This window comes from Notechis scutatus, chromosome 1, assembly GCF_049901735.1.
Source record: "Notechis scutatus isolate UNSWTSFEM ecotype Mainland chromosome 1, rNotScu1.2, whole genome shotgun sequence".
Lineage (NCBI taxonomy): Eukaryota > Metazoa > Chordata > Lepidosauria > Squamata > Elapidae > Notechis > Notechis scutatus.
The window spans coordinates 143,900,401-143,917,057 of NC_142009.1; the positions used below are offsets into that span (position 1 = coordinate 143,900,401).

The 16,657-nt window shown below is 38.2% G+C and overlaps 1 protein-coding gene across 1 annotated transcript; it reads right to left on the reverse strand.

Moving 5' to 3' along the window:
• Window positions 1-1,045: 1,045 nt before the first annotated feature.
• On the reverse strand, window positions 1,046-15,361 carry CKAP2 (cytoskeleton associated protein 2). Its single transcript, XM_087952379.1, has 7 exons — window positions 15,326-15,361; window positions 13,912-14,681; window positions 12,878-13,091; window positions 9,821-9,988; window positions 9,177-9,246; window positions 4,656-4,980; window positions 1,046-1,930 (listed from the first exon to the last, which is right to left on the reverse strand). Exons 1-7 carry the CDS (start codon window positions 15,359-15,361, stop codon window positions 1,672-1,674), a joined length of 1,842 nt encoding a protein of 613 aa, XP_087808505.1. The 3' UTR covers window positions 1,046-1,671.
• Between the last annotated feature and the right edge of the window lie 1,296 nt (window positions 15,362-16,657).

Sequence of the window (16,657 nt, forward strand, 5' to 3'; positions counted from 1 at the left end):
TATGCTGCAGCTACTGATGGAAAGGAATGCAATGAGTTTACTATTGAGTTCAAATATACTACTTGTAAATGGAGGCTGGCATGACAAGATTGGAAATATTGAGGAAAGTATCTGATTTAGGAAACTGAAATGAAGAAGGAAAACTATTTATCAATCCAATTATGTCAGTGTTAATACTATCTTCAAAAAACCAGACATCTATACAAAAGGAATGCCACCAGATAGAGGATACAGAAGTCAAATGGACTACTCTTCCACTTTGACATCAATAGTGCTAAAAGCTACTTGTAGAATCCATGATATTCTGGAGTTTTTTAGAGCAGGGGTCTCCCACCTTGGCAACTTTAAGACTTGTGGACTAACTCCCAGAGTTCCTCAGCCAGCAAAGCTTAGTTGCCAAGGTTGGAGACCCCTTGCTTTAGAGAATTCTGTCAGCATCTTCTATTCTACCAGAAATATTTTCTACTAGATAAATCTTACAGGAAGTGGAATTGACATCCAATTGTTCAGCAAATATTTTAAATCCTTTCCCAGCCTGATTTGCATATATAACCTCTGAAGGCCTGAGTTTTCATTTGGCATGGATACCTCACTTCAATAACAAAGAGCAAATCAAACTAAATGAAAATGGACTAAAAAATGTAAATATGGTATGTTAGTTATATGTCCCCTTTATAAATATTGTATATATATATATTTGCTGAAATATATGTATTTAGAGTAAAAAAATTGTGCTTATTTTTTTACATGACAATGTTTTGTTAAATGCCTAGACTCCTTTCAATTTCAGTTGGTGGACAAATCTCAAATAATTATCAATGTGTAAACAATTTGGGGTCATAAATAGTTAATGTTAAAATACTCTTAAACCAAACTTCCAGACTATATGTATCTGAGCAACAGTATGAAAGAAGATTGTCATTGCCACATTGATTTCAGCTGACAAACTGTTACTCCTAATGTTATTAATAGGCACTCACATTTTTATATTAAATCGTTATTAGCATGCTATTTCCAACCACTGATCAAATCTTTCAGAACAGCATTTATAAAACTGGCAATTTTATTTCCCCACACTTCTCAAGAGTTGTTAATGTTCTATTTTATGTTCTATACCCAAACATATATAATAAACGTACATATATACACTAACATACATAGAATACATATGTATATTATACAATATAATATACATATATATAGCTCAACAGCGAGAGATGAAATTCAGACAAGTTTTGAAAAAGGTAAATTTAAAAAGTTTACAACATCAGTACAAGTGAATTAACATTCAACACATTGAAAATTATCAAACGGTTAATGACTAATTGCCATTATTTGGAAAGATTTATCTTCAGATCTACAAATTAGACACAATGTTCTTCTGTTCCTTGCCCACAAAGTTTAACTTAAGTGCCCAACATGCATCTCATTATACAATTAGTTTAATGTCATCAATGGTCTCTTAATGGTGAAATGCTCTCTAATGGTTTCATTCAGTGGTAAGATTGGTATAAATGTATCTCCTTTACATGTTAAAGCATAGCAATTCTTTCCATATTACATGTGTTTTTATTTATTTAGTAACAGTAAAGCTAAATTAAAAGTTAGTTAAACCATAGGAATTTAACACCTACACTGAGTTAATTTTGGTTTAAATAAAAACATGTGCTTTCATTCTCTGCTTTGCTCCTGTTGACCGATAGTTGCAGTGTTGACAGTTTGCAAAGCATTGTTTGGTCTGTAGATGAAACCAGTGCCTTCATCTCCAAATTCTCCAAGCTGTTCAAGCGAAGAAACACAAGGACTGTGATCTTTCAGCATACTTGGTAACTTATTCGCTTTTTCATGGATGCGGCAGGACCGTCTTACAGGTGTTAGGAATTTCAGATTTTTAATTGCAGAGTCATCACATTGCAGCCTTTTCTTTGTGCTTAGGGTAAAAAAGGGAAACCATATTTAGGTATTTACAGGATTAGAATGCAATAATTCAATGTGGCTTGACAACAGAACAGCCTTAGTGAGTGAATAACAGTATTACAACTATTAATTTGGCATTGAATATTGTAAAAAACAACAACATTGCTTCTCTACGGATAATGGATATACATATTTCAGCCATGTGTGATTTTAGGAACATAAAACCATGCCAGTTTAAAAGACTGATAATTTTGACTGCCAAAGCTGGTTTAGAAAATATTTCAGAATTTGATATTTGGGCCAAAGTTGCAAGTCTTAGTCACTGTTGCTATATACCCTTTTATAATGATATAGATCCAGATAGCTTGTTTTATTACTTCTAAGAAATTCTAAATATATCAGTACTAAATACAATATTACCACTGTTACTACCGTGTTTTTCATAAAATAAGGCCAGGTCTGGTCTTATTTTTTGAGTCCCGAAAAAACGGCTAGGACGTCTTTTCAGGGGTGACTTAATTTCCTCCCCCACACGCACCCCAACCTAGAGCGCCCCAGGCGCACTCACCTCTCCACAAGGCTGCTTCTATCGGCCGATGGAAGCTCCCCGAAGGCAGTCACCCGCCGCTTCTATCGGCCGGTAGAAGCGGCGGCGTGGAGAGTCGAGTGCGCATGGGGCACTCTAGGTGTGTGTGTGGGGGGGGGAGGAAATCCATCAGCTGGTAGAAGCGCCCTCGCAGCGAGCACCCACACGCACTCCCCTCACCATGAAGCCGTTTCTATCGGCCGATGGATGCTCCCTAAAGGCAGAGTCACCAGCTGCTTCTATCGGCCGGTAGAAGCGGCCTCGGGGCAAGCGCCCATGCGCATTCCCCTCGCCACGAAGCCATTTCTATCGGCCGATGGAAGCTCCCCGAAGGCAGAGTCACCAGCCGCTTCAGGGCAAGGCGTTACAGCCCGCGGAGTACTCCTGACAGGAGCGCCCCATGTGCACTCCTCGCCACGAAGCCATTTCTATTGGCTAATAGCAGCTCCCCAAAGGCAGAGTCACCAGCTGCTTCTATCGGCCAGTAGAAGTGGCCTCAGGGCAAGTGCCCCACGCACACTCCTCGCCATGAAGCCATTTCTACCGTCCGATAGAAGTGGCTGGTGACTCTGCCTTTGGGGAGCTTCCATCAGCCAATAGAAATGGCTTCGTGGCGAGGGGAGTGCGCGTGGGTGCTCGCCCGAGGCCGCTTCCACTGGCCGATAGAAGTAGCTGTTGACTCTGCCTTCGGGGAGCTTCTATCGGCCGATGTTCTATCGGTAGTAGATTGGAGTATTCTAGCCTAGGCTACCTGCAGGGTGCTCCTAAAGGCAAGTTTTCTCCCTCCCCTTCCCCCCCATTTCTCTTCACCTCATGTAGTTTTAACGAATGATGTGAGAAATGGCGGGGAAATGCATGGATTAAATAGGCCTAAATTTTTTTGGGGGGGAGGGGGGGGCTTAATTTCACTTCATGCCTAGAAATCATGCTGGGCCTTCCTATTGGTGGAGGCCATATTGTTGGAGAAACACGGTATTTAAAATATTCATACATGGCTTCTAGACATCTAGTAGCAAAAGATATTATTTTTCCTGACAATGTACTCTTATTGTCCAGCAAGCCTCAGGGGAAGACAGATATGGTCAATATAATGAAGATTGGTGGAAATCTTACAAAGTATATCATGTTAAAATCAAATATGTACAATTATCTTTTTTCCAAGCTCTCCAGGTGAATGAGAACCAACGGTTATCCTGGCTAAAAATTGTTATCCTATTGGTCTTAAGGAATTTAATAAGTCCCAGGTAGAGTTTAGGATGCCATGGGGTTGGGGAGAGCCATGCACAAGTTGAGGTAAGGGATTGCTGCAGTGTAATGCAAACTCAGGAAAGCCAGAGAAAGAGGGCGTGCAGCAAAGGGGAGGAGGAAGGTTACGGTGCGCAAGAGCAAAAATATAGCTTGAGTTTTAGGAGATTTGCCTGAGTGACTTGCAACCTTCCCTGCTGGTTTTCCCATTGGCTTTGCTTTTGGGAAGTCAATTGGGAGTTACAAATAGTGATCATGTGACTCTGGAACATGAAACCACTCATAAGTGAACTGGTCGCCATGTGCCTGAAATTTGTTGAATTTGTGCTTGAAATTTGAAACAGTTGAACAAATACTTGTAACTAAAGGACTACTTACGGTGGAATTTTAGTTTAAAACAAAATACTTCTTTTGAAGATAAGCTATGACTGAGAGCCTGATTCCGATAGATAAATCTCAACAAGGGATTTCACCTGCCAATTTTCACTAATCAGTTTTTGAGTCCTATAATGCAGGGGTCCTCAACCCTCACGATACTGATCCATAGCCTATTAGGAATCGGGCTGCACAAGCGAGCAAAGCTTCATCTACGCATTAGCAAGATCAAGGAAGTGCACAAAACCATCCTAGCCCCGCCAGTCCATGGAAAAACTGTTTTCCCTGAAATTGATCCCTGGTAAAAAGAAGATTCGGGGCTACCTCTACAATGGTTTTCAGCTATTAATTTTCTTCTCAGTCACAACCTTGAAATTATTTTTTTCAAACTCACTCAACTCAAATTCAGGTTCACTTTTCCCAAATACTTGGATATTACTACACAAATTGAGCATACCATCCTTTTCAAAAATTAAGGACAGCAACTCCACATCCTCAGACCCTACATAGAAAAGATCATATTAAGACTCACCTTTCCAAATGGGAAGTCGTTGACAAATTATATTTTATTAAATATGAGCATTTTTCATTTTCAGGAGTTTGAATCTCTAGGATTCTATCTTTCTCTGCATTGGTAGCAGTTTCTTCATTTTTTAAGTCTTTCTGCATCTGTTCTTTACTTTTGTTTTTTTCCTTAGGAAAGTCTTCTTTGATTTTTGAGCAAATTTCTGTTGATTCTAGAAAAGCTTCATTACTATGCTCCACTTCGTTATTCAAACTGACTTCCTTGAAAGCCTCTTTTATCTCCGCTTCAGCTGGTCCCTCAGGATTTACAGAGTTTTCTTCCTTCACGCATTCTGAAAAAAATATAAATATATTCTGTCATGGTATAAGGCAGTGATGGCTAACTTTTTTTGGCACCGAGTGCCAAAACGGGAGCGTGCAGTGAGCACGTGGGCACCCGCGTGCTGGAAACCGAAAGAACAGATGATCTTCTGGTTTCTGGTGCGCATGCACATGTGAAGACCAGCTGACCGGTGAGCATGCGCTGGCCTTTTGGGAGTCCTCGCGCCTCCCTGCCCACCCACCAATGACCCGGTTCCACAGCCTCGGAGAGGGAGAAAGTTGGGTGAGGAATGCTTCCTCCCTCCGCTGGAAAGATGGAGCCCCTTCCTGGCCTCAAAGGGAAGGGGCGTCAGTACTCCTGGGGCTTGGGCTGGAGAGCCAGCAGGTGGAGAGTTTCGCCCCAACTCTGGACGGAATGAAGCGCCCCTCTCTAGCCCACCACTGAGAACAAGCCAGTGGAAATCCCCCCCCACTTCTGCCAAGGGAGTGTGACTGCTTCCCGGCTAGTGTGCCTGTTACCCCAGCGCCAGACGGACAGACATTCCTCCCGCATGGAGTCAGCTCCTGCGCAGCCTCGCCTCCCCAGAAGAGACATAACAGGATGAGACAGAAGAACCACCACTGCTGGACCAGACAGTGGGGCACACAGGTAGCCCCACCTCCCCCAAAGAGCAGGCACAGGGTGAGAGACAGGAGCGACAACTGCTGCCGTCCTTTCATCCCTGGCAGCAGGAGCAGGGCAGTTGACCACCCAGCCAGCAAATGCTGCCCTGCCTGCTACTCCTGCCGCCGCTGGGGGCGAAAGGGTGGCAGCGATTCTCGCTCCTGTCTCTCATCCTGTGCCTGTCGCTGCTGCTCTTCTGGGGAGGTGGGGCTGCATGTGTGCACCATCGCCATCCCCTCAGCTCCAGCAGTGGTTGTTCTCCTGTCTCTCGCCCTGTGCTGCCACTGCCGGTCAGGACAGTTGGGGCCGTACAAGAAGGGAGGGAAGCCCCGGCCCTCCTGTCCTCGCCCCCAGTGGAGGCAGCGGTTGTTGCGCTGCCAACTTCCAGGTGGGCTGCTGGAGGTGGAGCTGCCAGCGGGGAGGCGAACTACCTGTCTGGAAATGCCGAGGGCCTGTCTTGCTGGCGTGGGAGCGGCTGTGGTGGCTGGCCAGTCCTGCCCTTACCCCTGCGTCTGCTCTTCTGGGTAGGTGCAGGAGCTGAGCAGGAGATGGCTATCATATAGATTTAAAAAAAGGAAAGAAAAGAGATTGATATACCAGCTAATAGATGGAAGGGGGTATATATATCAGGAGATAGAACAGAAAAAAGAAATTGCCCATAAGTATTTTGAAGAGTTATATAAAAAGGAAGAAGTTAACAAAGATAGAATAAGAAACTATTTAGATGAAGTGAAGGATAAAGCAATTGGGGAAGAAATGGAAGAATTATTAAACAAAGATATTACTTGGTTTGAATTGAAATCAGCAAGAGAACCAGAAAAACAATAAATCCCCGGGACCAGATGGGATTCCAGGGGAACTGTACAAGGCAATAGCAGAACAAATAGGACCTCTTATGGTGGAAGTTTTTAATGACATCTTATTGGCAGCCAGGATGCCGGATTCATGGAGGGGGGCATTGATTTCGCTGATCCCGAAGGAGGATTCGGATCCCCGATATATACAAAATTATAGGCTGATTTCACTGTTAAATACTGATTACAAAATATTCACTTCTATTATAGCAAGTAGACTAAAAAGAATGTTAAATGAGCATATATATGAAGATCAAAATTGATTTCTCCCAACCAGACAAATCAGGAACAACTTAAGAATAGTACTAGATGTCTTAGAATTTTACGAAGCCCACCCCGAAAAATAAATTGCACTTATGTTTTTAGATGCAGAGAAGGCCTTCGATAATTTAAATTGGCAATTTTTAATCCAAAAAATTTATAATATGAATTTAGGCACCAAATTTGAAAATATTATATCAACCATTTATGATATACAACAGGCTAATATTATAATAAACAGGGAATATACCCGCCCAATAAAAATAGAAAAAGGAGTCAGACAGGGCTGTCCACTCTCACCCCTGCTCTTCATATTATCATTAGAAGCATTACTAATGCGAATTAGACAGAACCCAGACATAAAAGGATTAAAGGTTAAGAAAGAAGAATATAAGTTGCAAGCTTTTGTGGATGATATGATTTTTTTTCATTGAAGAACCAATACAAAGAGGACAAAAACTGATGAATGAACAATTTGGAGCAGTAGCAGGACTTAAAATTAATAGGAAGAAAACAAAATTAATGACTAAAAATTTAACAGAAAATAGAACTAGAAGTTATGGGAATACAAATGATAAAGAAAATTAAATACTTAGGAATATGGTTGACAGCACATTGTAAGACACTTAAGGAAAATAATTATGATAAATTGATGCAACAGGTAAAGAAGGATTTAGAAACATGGGGCAAGCTGCAACTTTCATTATTAGGCAGGATTGCTGCTATTAAAATGAATATTCTTCCAAAATTCCTATATATATTTCAGACGATCCCAATCAAAGTACACAAAAAAAATTTTTTTGAAGAACTTAATAAAATAACTGTAAAATTTATCTGGCAAGGGAAAAAAACCTAGAATAAATTTAAAGGCAATGCAGGATATGATGAGCCGGGGAGGGCTGGCACTTCCAAATTGGGAGTTGTATTATAGTGCAGCCTCTTTAGTATGGTTGAAGGAATGGGTGAATTTAACCAATAAGAGAATATTATTCTTAGAAGGCCATGACTTGCAGAGGGGGTGGCATGCTTTTTTTATGGGATGTAGGGAAAACTAGCCAGAAATATTTTCACAGACACCTAATCAGAGACTAACTAATTTGAAGAAAATACGGAAAAAACACTATTTAAAAATACCAATTTGGATTTCAACAATGGAGGCAATGATTCACCCAAATAATCTGGATATCACTAAAATGATTAAATATAAGGACCTATTGGATACGCAAGGAAATTTGAAATCGCGGCAAGAACTTCAAGAGTGGGGACTAAAAATTGATCGGTGGGCATATCTTCAAATTCAAAGTAGATATAAACAGGACAAGAAAGAATTTGGAATTAACAATAAACTCCAGCAATTAGATAAAATTTTATTAGCATCAGGCAAAAAAAAATATAACAAAATTTTATAATTATTTATTAGAAGTAGAATTAGAAGAAATTGTAAAAGGGAACATGATAGCCTGGAGTAGGAATATAGGACGTAGCATCACCATAACAGAATGGGAAAAGGTCTGGGGTAGAAATAATAAAATTACAAAATCGGTAGCATACAAAGAAAATGCCTATGTTTTATAGATGGCATCTTCCTCCTTTGAGATTAGCGAAAATGCACCCCAATGAGTCCGAATTGCTGGAAATGCAAAAAAAAAAAAAAAAAAAGAGGGACCTTTTTTTCCATATGTGGTGGTCCTGAACAGAAGCTCAAAAATATTGGCAGAAAATTAGAAATTGGCTGGAAGAAATGACAAGAGAACAGATCGAATTCAAATCAGAGTCCTTTCTGTTAGGGATCTTTGATAAACAAATATCAAAAAAGTGAAATATATAATAATACACATTTTGACAGCAGCCAGATTGGTTTTTGCACAATGTTGGAAGCAGCCTCATGTTCCATCAGAGGAGATGATTATTCAAAAAATTTCAAGTTGTACAGAAATGGACAAATTAACTTTGGCATTAAAAAATAAAGACACTTCAATATACTACAACAGCTGGAACTGCTGGTACAAATGGATAGACCAAAGATAGACTTCACACTAAAAGGCAAAAGAGGATAGGATAAATCCATAGTAGTGATACACAGATATATGTAAGGATTAGGTGTGTGTATATGGCATAAAATAAGGATAAAGAGGTCTTACAAACTGTTGAAGATGAGAATGCTTTTAATAGTTTTCTATTTTTTTCTTTCTATTTTCTTCTTCCTTTCTTCTTTTTCTCTCTTTCATTTATGTATGTGTTGTTGGTTTAATTGTAACATCAATAAAATTTATTTTAAAAAAAAAAAGAAATTCAAAAGGTACTAAAATGGAGGCAAATAAAAGTTAACAATGCTGCTTATAACAAGTAAAATGCATCATACAGGATCAGGTTCAGCAGGGCAAAATTGAAAATCTGAGGAAACTAACCCAATAATGTTAAATCTTACCATCAGTTTTTGGTAGATCTTGTCTAGCCTTTATAACATCTGCAAATGTATGACGTAACTCATCCTTAGGCTGAAAAAACAATCATTAATATCCAGTTAGCTTAGCTAATTATTTTAGAAAATTTAGGTCTTCCTAGCTCACTGTGACTACAGATGGCTTACAAAAGTAAAACCCTAAATACAAAACCCAATAAACCCTTATCCCACACAGATACATGACAAACCACTTTCTCTTTATCACCTAAGGTCCTCAGGCCACTTGTAATTACTTACAATGTTATAAAAGATCACTATTCAAATAAAACTGGAGATCCAGGTTCAAATTTCCTCAGATATTTATTTTATTAATCAAATGTATATGGCAACCCACCACGCAGAAGGTGACACTAGGCCATGTAAAATAATATGCTTAATGTAATCTTAGACCGCTCACTCCCACATAAGATTGTTATAACAAAAGAGGACTATGCCAACCTGATTTCTTTAAATAAATGGTGGAATGCTTTTAACTTTTTAAAAACTGTAACTTTAAAAACTATTTTAACTAAAGAGTTAAAATATGAGAAAGTTTATAAATATATACAAATATATGCAAAGTAACTGAAAACAATTAAATTTAGTAAAACACATTTAAGGGTGTTTACCTGTGCTCCTGCAAGAATTGCATTTTCATAAATAGTTATTACTTTTTCTGTGGAGCGAAACTGCTCAAGACGCATATGGCACACCCAATACTTAGCAAACTTTTTTGCTTCTGGTATTTTCACTATCAGGTTTTCCAAAATGGAATATACTCTTTCACCTACAAAACCCTGAAGAGAAATAGCAAAGAAAAAATGTACCAAATGTCTTTAAACTACATGACTTCTAGAGAAATGTTAATATGTTGCATAAGCACAGACTGCAGTTGACTTTAACTGTTCAATTAATAATCCAAAGATGCAATTGGTTTGAAAAAAGTGACTGATGATCTGTTTTCCAAGTTATGACATCTCATCATCTTCACTCATGTGATAGCAATTCAGGTGCTTAGTAACAGGCATGCATATGTTTTCAGTGTCTTGTGGTCATACGATCCCAATTTGTTACTTTCCCAGCCTGCCTCTGACAGTCTATTGAGAAAGCCGGATTCACTTAATGATCAAGTGATTCATTTAACTGTGTGGTTCGTATGACTGCTACAAAAATTATTATAAAATTGGCTCTGGTCATATAACTCAATTTACAAATGCACCACCATACATTAGAAATGCCAGTCCCAATTGTGGTTTTAAGCCAAGAACTACCTATAATGCATAAACTTCTGTGAATTACTTTATATTTTCATTATCCAGAGAATGACTAGCCTTTTATTTAACACAAAACTTCAAAGAATCTTCTCTATTGTAGTAATAAACATATCTGTGTTCTACAGTTCAGTCTTTTTCCCCCATTCAGGGCAGATCAGATTGTTCTAGTTCAGGGCTATCAAACTCCCTGCTGGTGGGCTGGATGTATCACGCGCTGGCCACATCCAGTTTAATGAAGGGGGAAAAAGTCCAGATTGACACTCGTGTTCTAGTTACAATATAAAATGATATATAAGATGTTGTCATGAGTTCCGGTTTGTAAGGCTTCAGCGGTGGCAGGAATCCGCGATCGTGCGCGGTTTTTGCTGCGCTCGCTGCTGGAGTGCCCCCGATCCAGCCGGATTTGGAGGCTATAGTTACCCCATAGAAGTAACTGAAGATAGGGGAGAACTGGGCAGGGGCCTGGGGGGATCGCAACCCCCATCCTCGGCCGGCTAAACTCCCTTTTCCAAAGGCGGTGGAGCGGCAGTCAGCAATGGCCGCCACAAAAAAGCTTTCAGCCGGACAAGAATGTGCAGGAGGAAGCTGAGAAAGTGAAAGTTTTTGGCTGAACCGGGATAACAAGTAACATCTAAATACCCTGGAAATTTAACTTTCTTAAAGATACATTATTCCCTAAGAAGATCGTAAAAAGCGGCAAGTGAAAAGGGAAAGTTTGTTTTTTCTCACTCTCCTTCCCTATGGAAATAGCAGATGGAAATAGGAAAAACCCATTTTGGCAACAGAAGGTAATTAAACTTGAAAATTAAAGCCAAGGGGACATTAAAGATTTCTGAATATTGGAATTAAAAAATTAAAAATTCTTTTTTTGCTATAAGTGGGAAGGGAGAGGTAAAGAATTTATATTAAGACTTTGCTGGAGGAGACTGCTTGGGGCTTATAAGATCAGAGATGAACTGTAATAAGACTTCTAAAAAATACATTTTGGAACTTTGTAATTGAATTCTACCCCAGGAAGAGAAAGTATAAAAAGAAGAAAGTGCTCAATGAACCAGTTTGTGTTGATTTGGATTGCTTGGTGACTTTGAGACTTTTGGAAACTATTTTTTGAAAGACTAAAAACATTTGGGTTGTTTAAAAAAATTTCACAATGGCATTATCTGTTGAAGAATTGAAAATGGAATTCAAAAAGTTAAAAGAAGAGGAACAAGGGAAGGGCTCTTCTGGATCTGTTTTTCACTTCTTAGAAATGGCGATTTCTACCTACCAGGAATTACAACAAGAAGGCTGGGATGATGAAGAAGAAGCCATCTTTAAAGAACAAACAACTTTAGTTGAGGAAGAAAAGGGAAAGAGGGGAAAGAGAATGGAGAATTTAAGATTTAAAAAAACAACCAAAAAAGGGGAAAATAAGGTGAAAAATCGATACAATGTCAGAAAGCAACAAAAAAGAGGAATACAACAGAGAGAGGAGACTAAGAGGGTGGAGATTAAGAGATGGGGGAGGTAAAAAGGCTAGACTGGACAAGAAAGGAAGGGAAAAAGGGAAGAGAAGTTACAAAGGCTTGAAACAGGATGTAAAAAAACAGGTTTTTTTCAGAGACAAAGGGTAAAATACAATTAAAAAAGAGATTCTGCAAAAGTACATAAGACTGTACTGTAGTATTTGTATTTGAAATAGTTAGAAAATTGGAATATTATATGATTTAATAAAATATTAAAGGGAATGTGTAAGATGTTTAAGATTTAATGATAGAGTTTAATTTGTTATAGATCATTGTTTTAACTATGTTATAAACTTATTATTTTCTTATTTTAAAATGTAGTACGTAGAATGTACTAAGCAGAATCAGAATGGAAATAATATATTATTTTAAGTGTTAAATTTAGGGGAAAGATAGAAAAGCGTCACACTTCAACCAGTGATTATAGAAGAAATTTTGTGCTAAAGAGAAAAGATAAATAGATAATTGAAAAAGAACGGACAAAAGATACAAGTATAATGATTTAAATTGAGATGAAATAAATAAAATAGAATTAAGAGAGTGAAAAGAGGGGAGAAGCTATATAGAAAATATAGAATGGTAAACAAGATATGAAATGGTATATAAGGTGAGCATGGATTTATGTCTGTACAAAAAGATGTAACCCGGGATTAAGCCGCTTTCCAAAAAGAAGTTTTATGTTTCTGTTTTGTGTTTTGTCTGTTTATTGAAAATTAATGAAACTTTGATTTAAAAAAAAAGATGTCATGATGTAGCCTACCAACTCTCTTCACATTGATTCATTATAAGACCAGTTGCCTTGAAAATCCAGTATGCCTTGTACCTTCAGAATTTATAGAACGTAATAAAGTACAAGAATGTTATAAAAGTTAATTCAGCATTATGGTGGTTTATTTAAACATTGTACCTTTTCAATGAGATCCACACATTCTGCAAGTGTCTTGTTGACCTTATCATTAAGTAGTCCTTGTTCATCTTCTTCAACGATAGCAGCCCAAAAAGATTCAGCTGGCTCTTTGATAGTTTGCTGACATGTTGCTTTTTTAGGCTGACTATTTACAGGTACATTGTTATGTACCTTCTTTATCCCTTTTGAAGCCTGCCATTCAGCTAGCTTAAGTCTAAAATATAAACATTTAAGTTGATTAGTACAGTACTTCATCTTGCTTTTTAGCTAGAAATAGAACAGCTACAGTTATCTAGCCTCAGTGAAATGAGGTCTGTCAATTCACAGCTGTTCATATCTATCTCAAAAAACATTTACATTATAAGAGATAAAAATCAACTGTTAAGCAGTTAATATTCAAAATTGCAATTACAAGTCATGATTGCTAGAAAAATAAGGCAAAGAGAGAACTAAGCTGAAACAGCCAGAGCTGCCCGTATTTTTGTGCCATCGTGTTCAATTGGCAATTGCAGTTCAGATCCAATGGCCTACCAAAACAAAACTTCTAGTGAAAGCACAGAAGCCTGTAAGCCTAAATGCATGTAGTTTGCATGTATAATTGTTTGATCATAATTATCTAAAGCAAAAGAAATATGATTTATCACATTGGGTGGGGGAGCACACAATTAAACATTTATCTTCTGTAATAACAGTTGTGAAAGCATCCTATTATCAAGCCCCCAAATTCAGTATGTGCAATTACTTTAAACTGTTGACTATTCAAGGCTAATTTAAGACAAAGTGAATAAAACATCCTAGTCATAAATATGGACGTGATGGTGGGGCTGCAAGAGTTTATTTTCTTTTGTACAATCTGCATTTTTATAAGTATAGTCATAAAGCAATTTGCTGGATTTTGGTGTACCATGTTGATCAAACCCAGCTAAATGAGATTCCACAAAATCTAGCAAGCATAGTCTGAAACATTCCATCTCTTTTTTGATGTTGTATTGCCTCAATACATTTTGATGCAAAAATGCAGGTATTTACATTACCTTCTCACATCTACAGATGTCGGAGCTTTTTTAATTGATTTTGAAGTAGCATGACTTTCAGAAAGTGGCACTTTTAGGCTTCCACTTACAGTTTTAGATGAAGCAAGTTTGTTTATCCTTGGGACAGAATTATTAGCATTGACTGGAACAGTCTTTAATAGTGATTTCCGGTTGCTGGAAGAGTTCTTTTGGGCTGCCTCAGTATTCTCTGTGCCACCACTAATAGTTAGTTTCTCATGATTCAAAATAGTTTTGGGATGATAAACAGAAACTCTCACAGTACTGGTCTGAAGAGGCTTGGAATTTAGGACTTTAGGAGCACCGGTGTTGCCAGTGACTTTAGCATCCTTTATACTTGCATTATTAGTTGTGGCTGATTTTACTCCTGATTTAGGCAGAGAATTGCTAGGCTCATTTGCTGGAACTTTTCTGAAGGAGTTTACCTTAGAAGAAACTATTTTTCCACGATATGAGCCAAGTATACGTTTATCTGAAATGCATGGAACAGAATTGGAGACTTCTGCTTTTATTTGTTTCTTTATGTTTGCTTTCTGTAGAAAGGTCTGAGTAAATGACATAACCTTGGATTTTACTGCTGCAGATTCAGGATCTGCTACTGTTGTATTGTTTGGAGAATTACAATTTGTATCCGTCTTAATTTGTTTTAGTACATGGGTATTCAAGTTTTTAGGGGAAACAAAAGCATTTTCAAGTATACTGTCTCCTTCGTTCCATATACCCGTAGATACAGTGGCATTTTCTTTGTCTTCCTGAAAAAAATTAACATAGCATTAACTAACATGAATATTTTGTTCTAAAATACTCTTTAAAATTAGAGTGGTGTGAGACACATAGCATCTTGATACGTACTTCTTGTAATTTTCACTTTTCATCAGTTATAACATACTAAAAAGCTATAACATCAGGACATTGGAAAAGCCAGTCACAATAGTAATTTCACATTTTTTAAACTTATCTTTACAGGTAGTCCTTGGCTTATGATCACAATTGGCCCAAAATGTATGTTAAGTGAAACATTTGAGTTTTGTCCCATTTTACAACCTTTTTTTGCCATAGTTGTTCAAGTGAATCACTGCAGTTGTTAAGTTAATAACAGTTACTAAATGAATCTGGTTTCCCCATTGATTTTGCTTGTCAGAAGGTTGCAAAAGTGATCACATAACCCCAGAACACTGCAATGGTCGTAAACTGTGAAAAAACGGTCATGTCCCTTTTTTCAATGTCGTTGCAACTTCAAATATTCTGCCTTTTTAAATATATCCTAAAGTATTTCATTTTCCTAGGAGAGGGGTAGGTTTTAACTTCCAACAATTTAAAAAACTTTAATATACAAGAAACCCTGCCTGCCTTATACAGTACCACAAAATCCTTCCTTATATTTCATATATATTACGGTATAGCCGTTTTTTTTAAAGACAGAAATTCCCATGTCCCATCTCTTAATTGTAATATAAATCTATCTTCAGCTCCAGTCTAAGATACCAATGATAATCTTTTATGACTTACCATTTTTTTGTTGTTGACAGAATTCAGTTTTCCAACTTTCCTTGATTTCCTAAAAAGAAAAGAAAAACCTTTTAATATAAAGCCTCATTTACCCAATAAAAAAGTGTTTTAAACATAGCAATTCTATACGTATTGTTTTCTGGGTTTCTTCTGAAAAGATTGCAGAATGTGCAAGAAACGGCTCAACCAGACAAACCCATTCAAGTTGCACCACCAGATGTCACAAGCCGTTTTATACTTGAATAAAAACAAGTCACAGGAGGGAAGCAATCTGCCTTCAGGCATTACGGCAGCCAGAAAACTGTTGCTTGTCTTCAGAAGACTTAAATCATAACCTACCAAGTCCCCAACCACTGTCCCACCCCCCACCCCCTTCCCCAAAGCAAGAGCCCCCTTTTTCGGCTTCATTTGTTCAACTAGAACCCATCCAACAAAGTGGAAAACTTGCCCTTCCACTAAGTCCAAATTAAATTTGTTTTCGCTCAGTTTTTTGTTTTTTTTAAACAGCGGCACCCCATCCGACACCCCCACCCCCAACCTCACGGCGCTTACCCACCCGCTTGCCTTGCAAGGAAAAGATTCTCCCGCAGAAACGACGCAACCGACTCCCTGATCTCCTCCTACACGGCCGTTTGAATTTAATCTCGCGCCTGGAGGTCACGTGAGCGACACGGCCGGCCGATTAGTGCAGCCGGGAGCTTGAAATTAGCCAATCAGGAAGCAACAAAATGTTACTCGGCTCACTCTTTCTTTCCAGGGCTCAGCAGCCTGTGTGGTTCTTTTGAAAAATGCATGCCGGCTGTTACCGTTCCCCGCCCACCCCTCCTTCCCTCAGGGCTAACCGTCCAGATTGGCTATTTTTTGCATATAAAGTTTTGCGTCTGCCTATATCCTGGGTCCTACCTCTCTTTTTTTTGTGTTCTGTAATTTGTGAGTTCCTTTTGGGGGGAACGAGTGCCTGCTGTAGCAGAACTTTATGCAGTTCATTTTTCGTCTTTTCATTTTGGGAGAAAGGAAAGAAGAAAAATTGGAATCTTTAAAAAAAAAACTTGGGGAAAAAATATTGTTCCACCAGCTTGGAAGGAATTGCTTCCTTTATACGTGCAGATTTACAATCCCATTAAAACTTCATGGGTTTTACTTTTAAACATGCTTATTGTGTTCAAAAGTAACTCTACACTCGGCAGGTGGGAATAGAGGAAAATATTCTCGAGATATT

Coding starts and splice junctions, on each gene's coding strand:
- CKAP2 (XM_087952379.1), bottom strand. CDS start 15,361: ATGGGAATTTCTGTCTTTAAAAAAAACGGCTATACC. Junction 14,682..15,325: donor TTAAAAAAAACGGCTATACC/GTAATATATATG, acceptor AATTTTTTTCAG/GAAGACAAAGAAAATGCCAC. Junction 9,247..9,820: donor CAATTCTTGCAGGAGCACAG/GTAAACACCCTT, acceptor TTGTTTTTTCAG/CCTAAGGATGAGTTACGTCA.